This window comes from Penicillium chrysogenum (assembly GCF_028827035.1).
Source record: "Penicillium chrysogenum strain IBT 35668 chromosome Unknown utg000001l_segment0_segment0, whole genome shotgun sequence".
Taxonomy (NCBI): Eukaryota; Fungi; Ascomycota; class Eurotiomycetes; order Eurotiales; family Aspergillaceae; genus Penicillium; species Penicillium chrysogenum.
In genome coordinates this window covers 4,141,215-4,156,724 of record NW_026622749.1, presented here as the reverse complement: position 1 = coordinate 4,156,724, position 15,510 = coordinate 4,141,215, and the positions used below count along the sequence as shown (strand labels likewise).

At 48.7% G+C, this 15,510-nt stretch overlaps 10 protein-coding genes across 10 annotated transcripts; 5 read left to right on the top strand and 5 right to left on the bottom strand.

Annotated features, from left to right (window-relative positions):
- Positions 1-122: 122 nt before the first annotated feature.
- Positions 123-1,998, top strand: N7489_001667 (glycoside hydrolase family 32 protein; the record flags this gene model as incomplete). Its single annotated transcript, XM_056707422.1, has 3 exons — positions 123-214; positions 281-710; positions 769-1,998. 3 exons carry the CDS (start codon positions 123-125, stop codon positions 1,996-1,998), a joined length of 1,752 nt encoding a protein of 583 aa, XP_056571724.1.
- A 375-nt stretch (positions 1,999-2,373) lies between these two features.
- On the bottom strand, positions 2,374-3,358 carry N7489_001666 (N-acyl homoserine lactonase family protein; the record flags this gene model as incomplete). The annotated part of the gene is made up of 3 exons (XM_056707421.1): positions 2,374-2,997; positions 3,039-3,183; positions 3,237-3,358. The coding sequence occupies 3 exons, from the start codon at positions 3,356-3,358 to the stop codon at positions 2,374-2,376; spliced, it is 891 nt and encodes a 296-aa protein (XP_056571723.1).
- Positions 3,359-4,085: 727 nt separating this feature from the next.
- Positions 4,086-5,257, top strand: N7489_001665 (uncharacterized protein; the record flags this gene model as incomplete). Its single annotated transcript, XM_056707420.1, has 3 exons — positions 4,086-4,492; positions 4,560-5,028; positions 5,090-5,257. 3 exons carry the CDS (start codon positions 4,086-4,088, stop codon positions 5,255-5,257), a joined length of 1,044 nt encoding a protein of 347 aa, XP_056571722.1.
- A 650-nt stretch (positions 5,258-5,907) lies between these two features.
- Positions 5,908-6,470, top strand: N7489_001664 (YjbQ family protein; the record flags this gene model as incomplete). The annotated part of the gene is made up of 2 exons (XM_056707419.1): positions 5,908-6,183; positions 6,312-6,470. The coding sequence occupies 2 exons, from the start codon at positions 5,908-5,910 to the stop codon at positions 6,468-6,470; spliced, it is 435 nt and encodes a 144-aa protein (XP_056571721.1).
- A 298-nt stretch (positions 6,471-6,768) lies between these two features.
- N7489_001663 (zinc-finger domain-containing protein) lies at positions 6,769-7,545 on the bottom strand (the record flags this gene model as incomplete). Its single annotated transcript, XM_056707418.1, has 3 exons — positions 6,769-6,897; positions 6,962-7,129; positions 7,225-7,545. The coding sequence occupies 3 exons, from the start codon at positions 7,543-7,545 to the stop codon at positions 6,769-6,771; spliced, it is 618 nt and encodes a 205-aa protein (XP_056571720.1).
- Positions 7,546-7,811: 266 nt separating this feature from the next.
- On the top strand, positions 7,812-8,586 carry N7489_001662 (uncharacterized protein; the record flags this gene model as incomplete). Its single annotated transcript, XM_056707417.1, has 3 exons — positions 7,812-7,880; positions 7,933-8,277; positions 8,332-8,586. The coding sequence occupies 3 exons, from the start codon at positions 7,812-7,814 to the stop codon at positions 8,584-8,586; spliced, it is 669 nt and encodes a 222-aa protein (XP_056571719.1).
- A 198-nt stretch (positions 8,587-8,784) lies between these two features.
- On the bottom strand, positions 8,785-10,719 carry N7489_001661 (uncharacterized protein; the record flags this gene model as incomplete). The annotated part of the gene is made up of 4 exons (XM_056707416.1): positions 8,785-9,000; positions 9,059-9,124; positions 9,254-9,507; positions 9,546-10,719. 4 exons carry the CDS (start codon positions 10,717-10,719, stop codon positions 8,785-8,787), a joined length of 1,710 nt encoding a protein of 569 aa, XP_056571718.1.
- A 121-nt stretch (positions 10,720-10,840) lies between these two features.
- N7489_001660 (uncharacterized protein) lies at positions 10,841-12,580 on the top strand (the record flags this gene model as incomplete). Its single annotated transcript, XM_056707415.1, has 1 exon — positions 10,841-12,580. The coding sequence occupies one exon, from the start codon at positions 10,841-10,843 to the stop codon at positions 12,578-12,580; it is 1,740 nt and encodes a 579-aa protein (XP_056571717.1).
- Positions 12,581-12,776: 196 nt separating this feature from the next.
- Positions 12,777-13,589, bottom strand: N7489_001659 (putative dephospho-CoA kinase; the record flags this gene model as incomplete). Its single annotated transcript, XM_056707414.1, has 1 exon — positions 12,777-13,589. The coding sequence occupies one exon, from the start codon at positions 13,587-13,589 to the stop codon at positions 12,777-12,779; it is 813 nt and encodes a 270-aa protein (XP_056571716.1).
- A 371-nt stretch (positions 13,590-13,960) lies between these two features.
- N7489_001658 (DUF3431 domain-containing protein) lies at positions 13,961-15,102 on the bottom strand (the record flags this gene model as incomplete). The annotated part of the gene is made up of 3 exons (XM_056707413.1): positions 13,961-14,169; positions 14,227-14,669; positions 14,738-15,102. The coding sequence occupies 3 exons, from the start codon at positions 15,100-15,102 to the stop codon at positions 13,961-13,963; spliced, it is 1,017 nt and encodes a 338-aa protein (XP_056571715.1).
- Positions 15,103-15,510: the final 408 nt, after the last annotated feature.

Sequence of the window (15,510 nt, the reverse complement as noted above, 5' to 3'; positions counted from 1 at the left end):
GGCGTGGCGTGAAGATTACGGCCCGAATAAGACATAGAGTGTGCTGAGCTCCGAGATTACTTCCGAGTTTCAGCGACTTGGCTCCGGGGGCGTGCCGATTATTTAGCTGCTCTAGCAAGAATATGGGAGACGAGAGTTTGTATTTCCCCGAAGATTTGCAGAACGTGGAAACCCCATGGGGCAATGCCAAGAAGTATGAAATGTGGGATGGGGGGTAAGTACCGAGACGAGGCAACTCTGTCAGATATATAAATTTTGTACAAATCTCCTGGTAGAATAGAATAGGTTTTATTTGCATAGAGACTTCCATCAAATTTCAATATGGTCATGCTCCTCACAATGGCCCTCGGCCTTCTCGCCGGGACGGCATCCGGCCTGGGCTATACCGAACCCTATCGCCCTCAATACCATTTCTCCCCGAGGAAAACTGGATGAACGATCCTAGTGGGCTGTTGTATCACAGTGGCACCTACCATCTTTTCTTCCAATACAACCCTGGTGGTAGCGAATGGGGCAATATGTCATGGGGTCATGCAACGAGTAGAGATCTGATCCACTGGGACGAGCGCCCTGTTGCTCTGCTTGCTCGGGGATATCCCGATACTGTCACCGAGATGTACTTCACCGGAAGTGCGGTAGCAGATGTGAACAACACGAGTGGCTTCGGAGTTGACGGAAAGGTTCCTTTGGTCGCCATGTATACTTCTATGGTACGATTGATTATTTCACCGGATCACTCATAGAGACTGACAGTTGTTCTTTATAAAGTATCCCGTTGCTCAGGATCTGCCAAGTGGAAAACATGTTCGCGCAGAGCAGCAATCTCAGTCAATCGCCTACAGTCTCGACGAGGGCGAGACCTGGACAACATATGACGCCGAGAATCCCGTAATTCACAACCCGCCCTCTCCGTACGAAGATGAATTCATAAACTTCCGGGATCCCTTCGTGTTCTGGCATGACGATACACAGAAATGGATCTCCGTCACCGTTGTGGCAGCAATCCACAAAATTCTTATCTTCAGTTCCGACAACCTCAAAGAGTGGTCTTTCATCAGCGAATTCGGACCTTACAATGCTGTCGGCGGCGTATGGGAATGTGCCAACCTGTTCCAAATGCCCGTCGAAGGAGACCCGTCAACCAAGAAGTGGGTACTGGTTTTGGGACTCAACCCTGGTGGCCCACCTGGCACAGTCGGATCAGGCACGCAATACTTTATTGGCGACTTCGACGGCACGACTTTCAAGGCTGATTCCGATAACGTCTATCCAGACAACAAGTCTGCCAACTGGATGGATTTCGGTCCGGACTTTTATGCTGCCGCCAGTTATAACGGACTTCCTGATGGGGAGGTAATCCAGATCGCGTGGATGAACAACTGGCAGTATGGTGCACTAATCCCGACAAGCCCTTGGCGAAGTGCCATGTCTGTTCCCCGCCACTTGTCTTTGAAGACGGTTAATGAGAAGGTGACCCTCCTTCAACAACCGCAGCAGAGCTGGCGAACTGTTGCCGACCACAAGGCGGCGAAACATTCCTGGGAATCTGTATCGGAAGGAACAACCAGCCTTGACTCCCCAGGCAAGGCCTTCAAGATCGACTTGAGTTTCGCTGATCATGACTCCGATGATTCTCTGGCATCTACGTTTGCCATCGCCGTCCGTGCTAGCTCTGACTTCAAGCAAGAAACACTCATCGGGTACAACTTTACCAGCAAAGAGATGTTTGTGGATCGGCAACACTCAGGAGATGTATCTTTCGACAAGACCTTTGCAAGCTTGTATCACGCACCACTGTCAGCGAGCGCAGATAAACGCATCAATTTGCAGGTCTTTGTGGATTGGTCTAGCGTTGAGGTCTTGGGTGGTCAAGGAGAAGTTTCTTTGACGGCTCAGATATTCCCGGAGGAAAGCGCAACCGAAGCGCAGCTTGTCTCCACCGATGGGACGACCCAGGATGTCAGGCTTCAGATCACCGGGATGAGTTCGTCGCACTAGGCAAGGGAGGATAAGAAACCAGAATCGGCTACCAGCTTAGATAGTACGGCACAGTATGTCTTTTGTCTCTATTTCTCTTTCCCGGCTTCTGTATACAAATAAAGTTCAAAGCAATGCTTGTGGTTGGTCGACGCTGTTAACTGGGCCCACCTTCTTATTCGGGAAGGCGTTCAATATTCAACTTCTTCTCCAGGGAAACTCAATGACATACCTGTTCTAGCACTATCAAGCTTATTTCTTCCTCTAATTTTGATTTTCCTACATTCCTGGTCAAACTAAAGCTACAAGTTGGCATTCAACAAGATCGGCTCGAAAAGGAAATACGTCTTCATTTGATTAAGTAGCAGGCTGACAATAAGCTTGAAATTTAGACCTTCAATCATAAAATGGCTTTGCATTTATGAGCTTGAAGGCCACCTCCGTGTCATGACCAAAAATCAACGTTGCATTGTACAGTCTCTGAAGTCTGCGGATCATGCTGAGACTGCGATACCACGCACTGTGATCCCTAGCTAATCCTCCGTGGGGATGACCCAGCTCATAGTTTTCTGCAACGTGAAACTGGTCCGAGGTCCAAATAAATGGTCCATCATTCGCAAGATTGACTTGCATAATGCATAGTCCAGGTGTGTGGCCAGGTGAATGGTGAAAGGTTATGCCTTGGAACAGATCAAATTGTGACTCGGTGAACGTGTTCCACTTCAGTTCTTCCAGCAGCATATATTGTCCTAGGTAGACACCAAAGTCTGCCCCGGTTGCTACCGCCCAGCAAGCGTGCTTGAACTCTTCTTCGTGGACATAGATTGGGACATCTGTGTTCACAAAATGCTCAAGTCCCCCGGCATGGTCAAAGTGCAGATGGCCAATGATGACTGCTTTTACGTCCTTAATGTCGTTCCCAGTAGCCTTGATGGCGTCCGGGAGCTTATGGTTGTCTGAGTACTCAACACGCGGAGAGGCCTCCGTGATTTGCGCTGGCCAATTCTGTATTCGGTTTAGCTATACACAAGGAACATTGCGGTACGATTCTGACAACCCACATCTACGTTCTCAGCACAGCCCGTCTCGTACAGAATGAGTCCAACTCCCGGGTACTCGATGAGAGCGGAAAGGATCACTAAATCTCGACGTCTGTTCACTGGATTAAGATTGCTCAAGGAACTTGCATTGCAACCTCGCAGGATCCTACGCAAGGTTAATCAGAATATCACGACTTGACCACCGGTTGGCAAACCAACCATGATTCATCTTCTTGGAGGGTGCCCAAGTTCAGAATGTGCATCTTTGTCCCGGCCGGACACCTGAATGCCGGGACTGCTGCAGACACTAGCAGAGAGGTGGGATCAACGGAGGAATTCATGTTTTATGAACTTAAAAAAGTCCACTTGCAGATGAAATGATCTGAGAAAGCAATTGTCGTCACTGACAGTTTTCCGGAAGAGCCGACGAAGTCGTCATAGCCGGGGAAATTTCCCCCGCATGTTGGGTAGAGATGATTTAATGCAATACAATATATTCTATATTCTCTTTGACAGAAGTACTACTTAAAGGGGGGTTGTCTAATATGCAATATGAGTGGAGTCTGATATGTTGGGGTTTTGGTCTTTCCTTTTGACAACGGGAGCATCTATATACCATTGACCAGTAGAACAGGAAATTTATACCAGAGTCACTACTTTAGTGGATTATTGACAACGATTGAAGAGAAATATTTGGAGCATTCACACCTTCTACCATTCCATTTATCATCTAGAGTCCAGAAGAATGCGATAATCTGCAATACTGGTACATGCATGTATGTACTAACCGTATATATCCATAGCAGCATAAAGAGATATATAAAAAAAAAACCTGTACTATATGCACATTATTGTTCTCGGTGAAACATTCACTCGCACGCTCGTACGACATTTGTTTTGTTGGAAAGACTAGAAGGATTCTCATTGCAGATGTAGGGTCGAATAGGATGTTAACCAAAGCTATATAAGAGAGAATCTTCCCCCCGCCCCAAAACTTCAACTGGTTTTTCATATCATAAGTATATTCGACGCAGTTTCTCTTGCCTTTTTCTCCTTTTCTTAATCAATATGGACACCAACCTGGCAGAGAGCAAACTCGCCTATCACGGACTTGAGACGAAATCAACCGGCACCGATGGAATAAGTGGAAACTCGGGAAAGGCCGAAGCTGGTCAAGTCAAGTCGTTGATTAGGACCTTCCTCGAGGATATCGGGTTTGACCGCAGCATTCGCGTAGTTAAAGACGACGGGATGAAAGACGCTGTTTTGCGGTACTTCAAAGGTCTGGACGGAGGAGAGGAGATTGAGAAATCTATCCAAAACACCCTCCACGCTTCGCTAAACTATGCATATCACGGGTACACGGGTCTTTCCTTCCAGGTGAGGGTGCTCGTTGCCATTCAATTCGTGTATATGTTTATAGTGGATGATGTGGCGGAGGAATTCATAGAGGATCTTCAAGCATTTGGTCAAAGGTGAGTTTCTAGCCTAACTTCATTATAAGTATTCAGCTATATGCTGATATACTGATGATCTACTTAGGTTCATTCTCAATCAACCCCACAATCATCCTATCTTGGCTGCGTTGGATTCTCACCTTCGCAACTTATCGCATTATTACGGTCCATACTGTCACTCTGAGATAACCAGAGGCATGCTTGATTATATCAATGGCCGTGTCATAGAGTCCAAGATCGACCAGACCAACTTCAAATTCTCATCCGATTCCCGCCTTATGCCTATGGCCTTACGAACTAAGGTCGGGGGCGCAGAGTTCATGGTCCATCTTCTCTTTCCCAATTCCCTCTTTCCCGAGGAGGAATACGAGATGCAATACTTCCCCATCACCCTAGAACTCGCGCTCACCATTAATTTTACCAATGACATCCTGTCTTATTACAAGGAGTTCTGTCTCGCTGATGAGAGAGGCAATTTCGTTGCGAATTTCGCCGACACGCATAATGTCCATCATTTGGATGTATTGCAGTATCTGACGAGCTATACGCCTGGTGTAAGTTCTCTTAATATATCCACGGTTTGCAGTAAACCGGATTGCTAACTATTAACTGTAGCTCACAAAGTCCGCTTATAAACAGCTTCAGAATAGTCCATCGCTCCTCGCTGTAGTGAAGAATTTCATCCAGGGAATGATTATGCTCTTCACGGCGCATCGTCGATACCATCTCGTGGAGTTATTTGAGGACGAGCAGTATCTGCTACCTTATGATGCAGATGCTTAGTATTTAGGTAGATTGCCAAAGATACAGATAGGCACTACGTGTGGGAAAAGCCACTCAGTGAGAGCTGTTCCATTTGAATCCAAGATATTTCGGGTTTTAACTTAATACTGTTGAAAGAAAAGCCTCGACACGTGTTTTCTAATGGCGTAGTGTATATAGCCCAATTGTTTACCTGAGAAAGATATTAACTACCTACATATGCAAGCTACTGCGCTTCAATAGGAAACTTCCCTGTCATAAAATAGGCCTTTTGTGACCCTTTTCCACTATCTATGTATCTAACGAACTATATAGCGAGGTATCCAAAAAGACTACCTAAGGAGACTACAACTATTCTCATAGGAGTTAAGATGTAGAAATTGACGAAGTTGATATTGCACGAACTTGCTACATACTTACACCAAGATAATAGTAGATATATGTCAAGTATTGTAAACAGAATATCTTCCAGTTATAATTCCTGCCCAAGATGCCTTATAGATGCTCAAGTACCTAAGTATGTAGGTATGTACCTAGGTAGGTATACCTAGTAAGTAGATCCAATGACATCAGAGAACCCACCCAATCACAACTCTTATTTTCTTCTGCCCCTCGATATTCTCATCTTCTCCAACACATCCTCCAATTCTATCTTCTATATTCTATACACCATGTCTTGGTCCCAGAAGATTTTTAGTCTTCCCCCTCGCAGCCGCGGCTCCTACCTTATCACCGACCATGTCCTCCAGGAGGTTCCCGAGATCCGCGACTACAAAGTCGGCATGCTGAATCTGTTCGTGCAGCACACCAGCTGTGCACTTTCACTGAACGAAAACTGGGACGACGATGTTCGCGCCGATATGAGCGATGCGCTGGACCGTATTGCGCCTATGGATAAGAAAGGGAATTTGTATCGTCACTCTGCCGAGGGTGAGGATGATATGCCGGTATGTTACGTCTCTGGAGATAGCGGGGAATTGGAAATCTTGATTTGATCGCTACGCTCGCTTTCAAGATCCTAGCTCCGCGGTTCTTTTTCCTCTCTCTTCAGAACTAAGGACTAATTTCCCAACAGGCTCACATCAAATCTGCCCTTATTGGCGCATCGGTCAATATCCCGATCACAAACGGTCGCTTGGCAACAGGAACATGGCAGGGCATTTGGTACCTGGAGTTCCGGACGAGTCGGCACAGTCGCAAGGTTGTCGCGATGATCCAGGGACAGAAGGCTTGACTGGATAGGGAGCGCGGGCAATTGTGACCTATCTAGGATGCCCCGGCTACGAATGATGCAAGATAGAACATAGGGATTTGGGTTGGCGACAGTGCGGACATATGACCCAAATTATAATGAGACCATCATATGCAGGTAGTCGAAGTAGTACACACATTTTGAGGACAATACCATCATCACACACGATCGAAGAGCAGCGGATCCATTCATCGATATTCTGTACACGGCCTCGGGCCCAAAACCAATTGAAAAACGCAAATTGTGCAACGCCGATAAAAGGAAATCTCATGCTAGCCGTCTATCGCTGCTCAAAGCCACCCTCTGTCACACGCTGAGACTCGTTCACCTCAACGGCGTCACCGGTGGGCTCGAGGGGGTAGCTGGTGGCGGGCAGGGACTTCAAGTAAGCGCGGTGCTGTTCATGGGCCTAGAGAGGTGTTAGCGAAAGATCCAACCGTAGCCGGTAGGAAGCCGGGTATAAATGGACATACGAAGGGAAGACCGCAGTATCCGCAGGTAGCGATCTCGGGCTTGTCGGTGTTGATGAAGACCTTGGGGTGGCCAAGAGGACCACCACCACCGTCACAGCTGACAACCTTGGACTTTGTCCAGCGGACGGGCTGTCTGTGAATGAGCTCGATAGCGGCATATGGACGCGGCTAAAGAGTAAGTCAGTCTCAGGCCTTAGTACGCAGTGCCAACAGCAATTGCACAGGCAATTGCATAAGCACTATTGTTTTCAATTGATTCGCACCTGAGTCTCCATAATGGTCTGCTCAAAGCGAGGTCCAACCATGGCTTGCTCGCGCGGCTGCTGGCTGGAGGCCCAGGTGGTAGCGCGGTTCGGGGCCTGCATGCTCCGGATGCGCTCGCCAACCTCGGGTGCCTCCGCAATAGTAGTGTCGGTAGGCTCGGCATTGGTTGCAGAGACATTCGCCGTGGGCTTCCGCGGGGTCGGGTCGTTGGCTTGGAGACGGCTCTCGTTCAGACGGGGCACGGTCGAGGAGTATGCGCGGACAACGAAGCGCGGGCGGACCGACGCAAAGGTCACGAGTCTGCGGCCACAGGACATCATACTGGGCAAATTTCCCCGGGGTTGTTGGTTATAACGGAGGACAAAAAGAGCGTTGGCAAGGGACCAAGTGCAAGTCGGCACTGAATAATCCGTGAGGTGTGGTTTGGTGGGTGGTCACCGCTTGCTGATTCGAGATAGCTCCACCCTGCACTTTGGATTTTCTGCCGCGTCATTTTATTTTGCGCAGTGAAAGTGGTTTGACATCTTTCTCTTGTCTTAAAAAATTTGGGGGTGTATTTCCATTGAGATCTTACTTTCAGCCCATCATGTCTGGCTCTTCCTCCCCGGCTGGAAAGCCAGAGAAGACCATGTCTTCAAATCTATTGACCATGAAGGTATGAATGCAGTTTCCTGATTAACAGCCATGCAACTAACACTATACCCCAGTTTATGCGACGCGCTGCAGCTGCAAAGGAAACCCAAAGCCCATCATCTGATGACAGCCCGCACAATTCCAAGCGTCCCCGTCTCTCCACCGAGGCTGAGAGCCCTCGTACCTCAGATATGGAGGCGATCACAGCTGCACTTGCTGCCGAAGAAGAAAAACGACAGCAAGCTGTCGCACGAGCAGCTGCAGAGGCGGGTGAGACACATTGGGTCCTAGATGTTCCTGCGATGCCCCAGTCCACTCAGCAGCCTGTGGTATTGGCGGCAGACTCGTTGGATGCAGAAGATGATACCTACTCGGGTGGACGGCGTGCATATGGCAATTTCAAGCGCAAAGAGCGCAAGGTCAGTTTTTTCTCTGTTATCTCGCACTTGACGTTTTGTACTCATTTTCCTTAGCCACAAACCACATCACGGAAGGAGGGCGATGAGGATGATGAGGATGAAGATGAAGACACCATAATCAACCCGTCCAATCCCCAAGAGGTCACCGAAATGATGGAAAAGGCCAGACTCAAGGCAGAAGCCAAAGCAAGAGGAAGCTCACGACAGACGAAGCTGTCTGAACTCACCAGTATATCTGGGTCTGGCCGGGGGTCTTTGTTGGGAGCCCCATCCTCTGACAAGAAGAAAAAGAAGCGCAAGAGCTGCTAAACAGGTGGTTTTTTCATGAGATATTCAACTCGGATGTTTTGACGGCGTTCTAGCATAGCATGTATGGCGTCTTGGGGTTCTATCAATCAATTCCTTCTCAGCATCACCTGTCCAGGTGGTGGTAAATGCTTTGCAACCACTATAGTCCTTTGTCCTGGGTACTTCCTTTTGTCCACTACACGCCAAGTAAATACATCTCTATTCGAATGTCCAAGATCGACGACTAGGGCTCTTCTTCCGGGCCAGGATCATCTTCTCCTTACTGCGGTCATTGACCTTCAATCCGGCTGGGGCCATGGGGTTGGATGTTCGAGCAACAATTACTGCCTCGCGTTTACGTCGAGTGTGGGCGAAGAGCTCTTCCTGCAAGTCCTCGGTTATGTACTGTTTGATGATAATGTAGTTGGTGTTGTGCTATATCAGGGATTAGTTTCTAGACAATATACCATATGTCTTTTTATATGGTACTAACCTCATCCCAATCCCAAGGCAAATTATATGCAATCAATGTGTCAGGCATCAGGTGTTTACGATGGACCTAAAGAACGTCAACATCGGTGTATCCAGTATATCCAGTATATCCAGTATATCCAGTATATCCAGTATATCCAGTATATCCAGTATGTGATGATGGATGTAGTTCCATATAGTTCCCGAGGTCACTTACCTTAGTCCACGTAGTCTTTTCTTTTTCTTTTTTCCCCTTATCTTCTCTCCAATTCTTAAGGACATTCCCATTCTCCTGTTCCTTATGCTCCATGCGTTCTTGCTCGAGCTTCCATTCTTCAGCCGCAGCTTCCCTGAGGGCAATCTGCTCAGGCGTCTCCAAGAACCCGTACGGCTTTCGAGGATCCTCCCCAGACATTTTCTTCGTGAACTTCTCCTCATCCTCCGTCTCCCCGTGGATTTTCCCTTTGTTAACTTGGCCTCCAGCCTCCAGCGTTGTTCTGAATTCGCACCCTGCGCTCCCTCTTCTTGTCTCGCTTTTGGGTATTCATTCTCAAACATTGTTACATGCGGCAGGTAAAAGAGGGCAACCTCCTGTAAATGCCCAGCGACATGCTGCTGAAACCCGACGGAAGGGAGGTGTATATGCTTGCAAATGGCGCATTGGTAGGAAGTATCAGCGATCGGATGCATTTCCTGAATGTGAGCGTACCACTGCCGACAACTTCCGTATAGCCTATTTGGCGTCGGACACTCGGGAAAGACGCAAACATAAGGCATCAAGTCGGAGAGAATGTGCTGTAGCCATGCTTGCTCATCCCGAACAGCTATGGTGTAGAAGCAATATGGACATCTGAACGGGCTTTTCCCGCGCCCTTTTTCAGGCATCGGTGGTATTCTCGTTTCTCCGTCTACTCCCTCGAATAAGGGGCCACTGTATGAGGTTTCGGATACGCCAGAGTCAGAGGCCGTATCATCTGGTTGATTGGGCTCTTTAAATGCATGGTTAACAATCGTTCCGAGCGGCATAGTCGATTCCATACTTTCTGGATCAACGCCCTGGCTCCGTTTCGCATGGTGTCTCTCGCGATATTTCAAGATGGCTTTTTGCCGCGCCATCATGAAACTGAGTCGATTGATCACTACCTCATCTGCGTGGGGATATTTACTGGAGACATGCTTCCCAGCCCAGAATACAAATGGTTCGGCGTCCACTCTGCGTGTTCCAGACAGCCGGTCGTGATGAGCTGGCTGGCGAATCATCATGGACATCTGGTAGAGCTGGGTGATTGTTTCGAGGAGGCCTTTATGGATCTGCTGAACCTCCGTTATGCTATCGTCATTCTCTGGGTAGTCTCCATGACCTTCAGCCCCTGCGTATGGATATTGTTTCTCGGCATCGGCATCTTCCTCTAGGACCTCTGTGAGGTCTAAGAGCAGCTCTTTAACTCTCCCCAGGAGCGACAGGATCTGGTCTTTTATGTGAGATGCATCCCTCAGGCGATAATTCAAAGAAGATTGTCCGGTCCCTTGAGTGATATTGCCTGCCCATACTCGTAATCGTCCGAGTTCGTCCCTCCATGCTTGCAGGGGAACTTCGAGGATATGCTTAGTGAGACCATCCGAAGCAATTAAAGAGCTGAACTGGACGATACAAGTCTGAACGAGATCTGGCACAGTTGCCATCCTTTTTGACTCATTGAGGTTTGTGGTTGGTGTATGAAGATTGGCCCGTATAGTGCGGGGCATTGTACATGGAGGGGTTGACAAGTCAGCTTACAGAAAATTATCTTGACTCAACGAAAGGATGGTGACTGGCATCGAGGCGGCTGGCCTCGCTCTCGCTATTCTTCCTCTTCTTATAAATCAGATCGATGCCTACGCTCTCGGCATTGAGAAGATCAGGCTTCTAAGGCGATACCGACGGGACTTTAAAGATTATTCGATGGGACTGAAAACACAGCGCACCATCTTGCTGAATACACTAGAACAAGCCCTCGAAGGTGTTGTCGACGATGAAGATGAGATATGCCAACTCATCAACAACCCACAAGGCGAAGAATGGGCAAACGCAGCTCTACAAAGTCGTCTCCGCAGGAAGCTGAACCGAAATTACGATGTGTTCTTACAGAATATGACTTCTCTCTCGGATCTACTAGAATATCTTTCTCGAAAGCTACACGTTGGTGAGGATTGGGCGAATGTGAGTGATCCTATTCATCTACTCTTATACTATATTCTGGGTTGTACTCACCTTGAATCATCTCAGTTCGCCCCCGAAACCTGGGATCTATGGAAATTTCGTAAGATCCTTAGCAAAGCGGTTTACGACGATCTCCTCGCAAAGATCAACGCCGCAAATACAATACTGAAGCTTCTCATTGACCAATCCGATCACCGGGAAGCGAACAAGAAAAGGCGCCAGTCCTGGAGCCCCCTTCTACAACAATACAAAAAGGGACGCAAGCATGCTGAAGGGCTATTTCAAACTATCATTGACGGGAATTACTGGCGCTGTAGTTGTAAAGGGCAACACTTTGTCCAGCTTCAACTACAAACAAATCCTCTAGGGAGTGCTGGGGATCATCCTCTCAGAAACTGCCAGTCTCAGTTCCGGATGCTCTTCTCCAACAAGGCCCCGAGCAACACGAATACAGATCATCTATTGACCCGGACGGAGATGGTCTTTAAGCCCATGCAGGTCAAAGAGACTATGGGACTTGCCACTCTCTCCCTTTACAACAACCCCACGTTCTATCAAGTACAGGGGAGATCTAGGGTCCAGTGCAACGGTTCCACTCTCATAGAGGAAGCATCAGAAATGACTCTTGAGCCCCCGTCTATTCCACTCATTAAGGATTTTTGTTCATCTCTTCATTTTGCCGAAATGCGCAGTGGGCAGCAAAAGACCATTGGTTTCATTGCCAACGACATGAATGCCTCTTTCCGGTACACAATGGAAGCAATGAAACTTCCAAAGGGAGTTCCACAGAAGACTCTTGAGGAAGTCCTTTCAAATATTGGTCGGCGTGATCGACTTCACATCGCTACCGGCCTGGCATGTGGTGTGGTTCAATTCTGTGGCAATTGGCTGAAATCCTCATGGGATAGCTCCGATGTCCATCTGGCTGCTGCCGACGACGGTTACAGCGTATTGCTGGACAATCTCTATCTCTCGTGGCCTCTTCTCCCTAGTGCTGGAAGAGAGTCTCGCAACTCGACGCCCTATCCTAACGTGCAAAACAATCTTCTGTTGCCTTTAGGGCTTGCACTAGTGGAACTTTCACTTGGGAAATCCCTCAGTGTATTCTTTACTCCGGAGGATGAGCACCAGGAACCATTGGTCACTAAATTCCGAGTTGCCTCAAGGCTTGTCGACAATGTGCACCAGGAAAGTGGTACACACTATGCAGAAGCCGTTCATAGCTGCCTCTACTGGTCTGGCATAACCTCACTGTGCAATGAGCAAAGATTCGTGGAGCGTGTCTTTGATAACATTGTCTCTCCTTTGCTGAAGGACTTGGTAAATTTCGAGGGTCTGACGTGAAAATTGAGATGTTATTCTACACGAAGCGATAATAATCAATGTACATTGTATATACTAGGCCCTAGGCTCTGCTAAGGACCTCACTGGGTCTAAGCTGACTCTGCCCTGGTAAAAGCGTAAAGCACGGCAAAAGGCACCACGTAGAGATACCTAAGGATCGTCTGACTGATCTAGAAATAAAGCGAAAACGAAAACCTCAAAGTTTCGCCTTCTCCTCCTGCTTCTTCTTCTCCCACCCCTTCTGCGTCGCGAAATTCACAATCAAATTCAAAGCAGCAACCCCAACCCCAACCGGCGGCACAACCAACAACGCCCATGCCCACCATCTCGGACTCGACGCCGCAATACTGGCCATGGCCCCCTTAACAGCAACCTCCAGTTCTGCCTTATCAGCATCATTCCAAATCACCACCCCACGCCCCGTCGTCGTCCCCCGGAACTCCGCCTGCGTCGCTTTCGTCCGCACGTCCCCCTGGCTCCGGACCCGGTTCTCCGCATCCTCAGCTGTAAGATGCGCATCGCGGGCGCGCAACCGCGCAGTCTGGATTTCAGGATCGTGAACACCCACCACAATCACCGTTCCGCAGATGAGATCCATCCCGCTCTCGAAGAGGAGCGGTACATCCAGAACAACAGCCCATTGGCCACGCAGGTAATGGTAGATTAAGGCTTTGTAGACTTCCCACCGGACGGCGGGGTGGACGATGCCGTTGAGGACTTGTCGGTCGCGTTTGCGCTCTTCAGTGCTACCAAACACGCGCCGTCCCAGCGCCGGTCGGTTCAGTGGTTTCCCGTTCGGGTTTGTGGGCGCATCTTCCAATAATAGGTCTGGCGTGCTGGAGCCGAAGTAGTTGACGATCGCTTTGTAGCCTGCGGTGCCGGGTTCGACTACTTTGCGGGCGAGGAGATCGGCGTCGACTATTGGAAGGGAGTAAGGTGGTGTAGAGAGGATGGAGGAGACAGTTGACTTGCCCGTTGCTATTGAGCCGGTGAGCCCGATGATCAGCATTTTGGCTTTAGACAGAGGACAGGAGACAAAGAGAGTTGTAGAAGTCGAAGTTGAATGCGGGGAGATAAAATTAGCCTCGGCTCCGCATTGGGTGTTTTCATGTACGTCATGTAGCGATGCAATGCAGCTATGCAGGAGATTCTGGATTCTCTAATTTCCAATCGGCTTCCAGTAACTAATTTGCTATATATTTGATTGTATCGATCTTTAGGAAGTCCTGTCGCAGTTGCGACGGATATCCTCGTGTGCTTATAGATCCTAAGGGGACTGCAATCTGAGTGCGCATATACGCAGCAGAACAAGACGCCTAACCCGAGGCAGTGAAAGGGGAGCTTATGTGGCGGATTTCTTTCGATCCCGATGTGGGCAATTCAAGTTTCCGGCAATCCGTGTGAAGGGTCTTGTGCTTGGCCCTTCCACCCAATAGTCGGCCACCCTTTGGGCAACGAGGAGAATGGAGGCAGGGAATAGCGATCATCACAGCCACCTTCCCATGGACAGTTCAGATCGCACAGACCGAACACTTTGCAGTAGCATTCCTTCGCATTGGGGCAATGCACGGGATCCTTTCCAAATATCACTGGAGAAAATGTCAGCTTTCGACCGGAACTGAGCGGTTTGCAGGGAAACCACATACTATGCCATGAATATTCCATAATTCGTCCACTCAAATCATCCTCTAGCGGTGTTTCCACCAGCCATTTGCGGAAGCGCTCGTAGTCGCTGCGCGGCCGTTCCAGCACCTTGGCGCGGGACACACCAAACTGCGCGCAGCATGACACGCCTACCTCCTCCGGGACAGGAACCCCAGGGAATAGCTCCATAAATCCATTCTTGAAGTATTCGCCGGCGTGTACGTTGCTGCGATGCGTATCGGTGAGAGGACGGATCTCTACCGGGCATCCGAGGGTCCAAACACATCGTAGGTTGACATATCCTTGCTCTTGTAGGTATGGGATCTGGAAGTTTCGGAGCGGCGGGATACCGTCGTAGTATGGGTCGTCGTTGTGCCATTGGTAGCGTTGGGAGTGGATGAAGAGCATTGAGTCTGGTAGATTATCGTAATTGTCGATGATGTATCTGGTTCAACAGCTCGAGTCAGTATAGGGTAGGAGAAGGATGTAACACACATCGCATGTCGGACTCACGTCAAATACACCATGGATTCCCGGCCTTTGTTGCGCGACACCGTCAACGGCGCGTGCTTGTCGTCCACCACGTAGATACTTTTCGTCCAGTCGGGAAAGTATTCTGACAGCCATGACGTGTCATCACTTTTCATGCTGGCAACTACCATATCCTTGCGTCTCCGTACAGCAGGACGAGCCAGCTCGTCTGGTTGTTTTGTCGATCCATGTTCATGTGTCTGCGCATAGCTGCCTGTTTCGGTCTTCACGGAGGACTTTGTAAAGAATAAAAGGTACAGGGCGAGAACGATGAAGATGGTAATGAAGATGGCCTTCATCCGACTGCGACGTCGGGGGCCCTGAGGCCCACTGGGAGCGAACAACATGTTGGATGGAGGGACTGGAGGGCACTGCCCGAGTGGTCAAGTCATTGAGGGGTGGAGACCGTCTTAACGGGAAATCAAGGCCCCGGGGGAGCTCAAGAAATCCGAGAGTCGAATATACTTGGGGATACTAATCAGATACTAATTCATGTAGTATGCTGTAATGAATGCAATTGTCAGAGACATGAGGTCGACGTGTCGCAAGTTCAAGTTCTCCACAGCCCTGGAGCCAAGCTCTGATGATTTGGCTGAGCTCCGAGCTCACAATTACAACGGGACAGCTATAAGAACAGTTATAACACAGCCAAAATATATAAATCAAGTCACTTACGGAGCAATTAATAGTAGATATCTTGATATTTTAATATATTGATGTGTTTTATATATATATATATATATATATCGAATTGG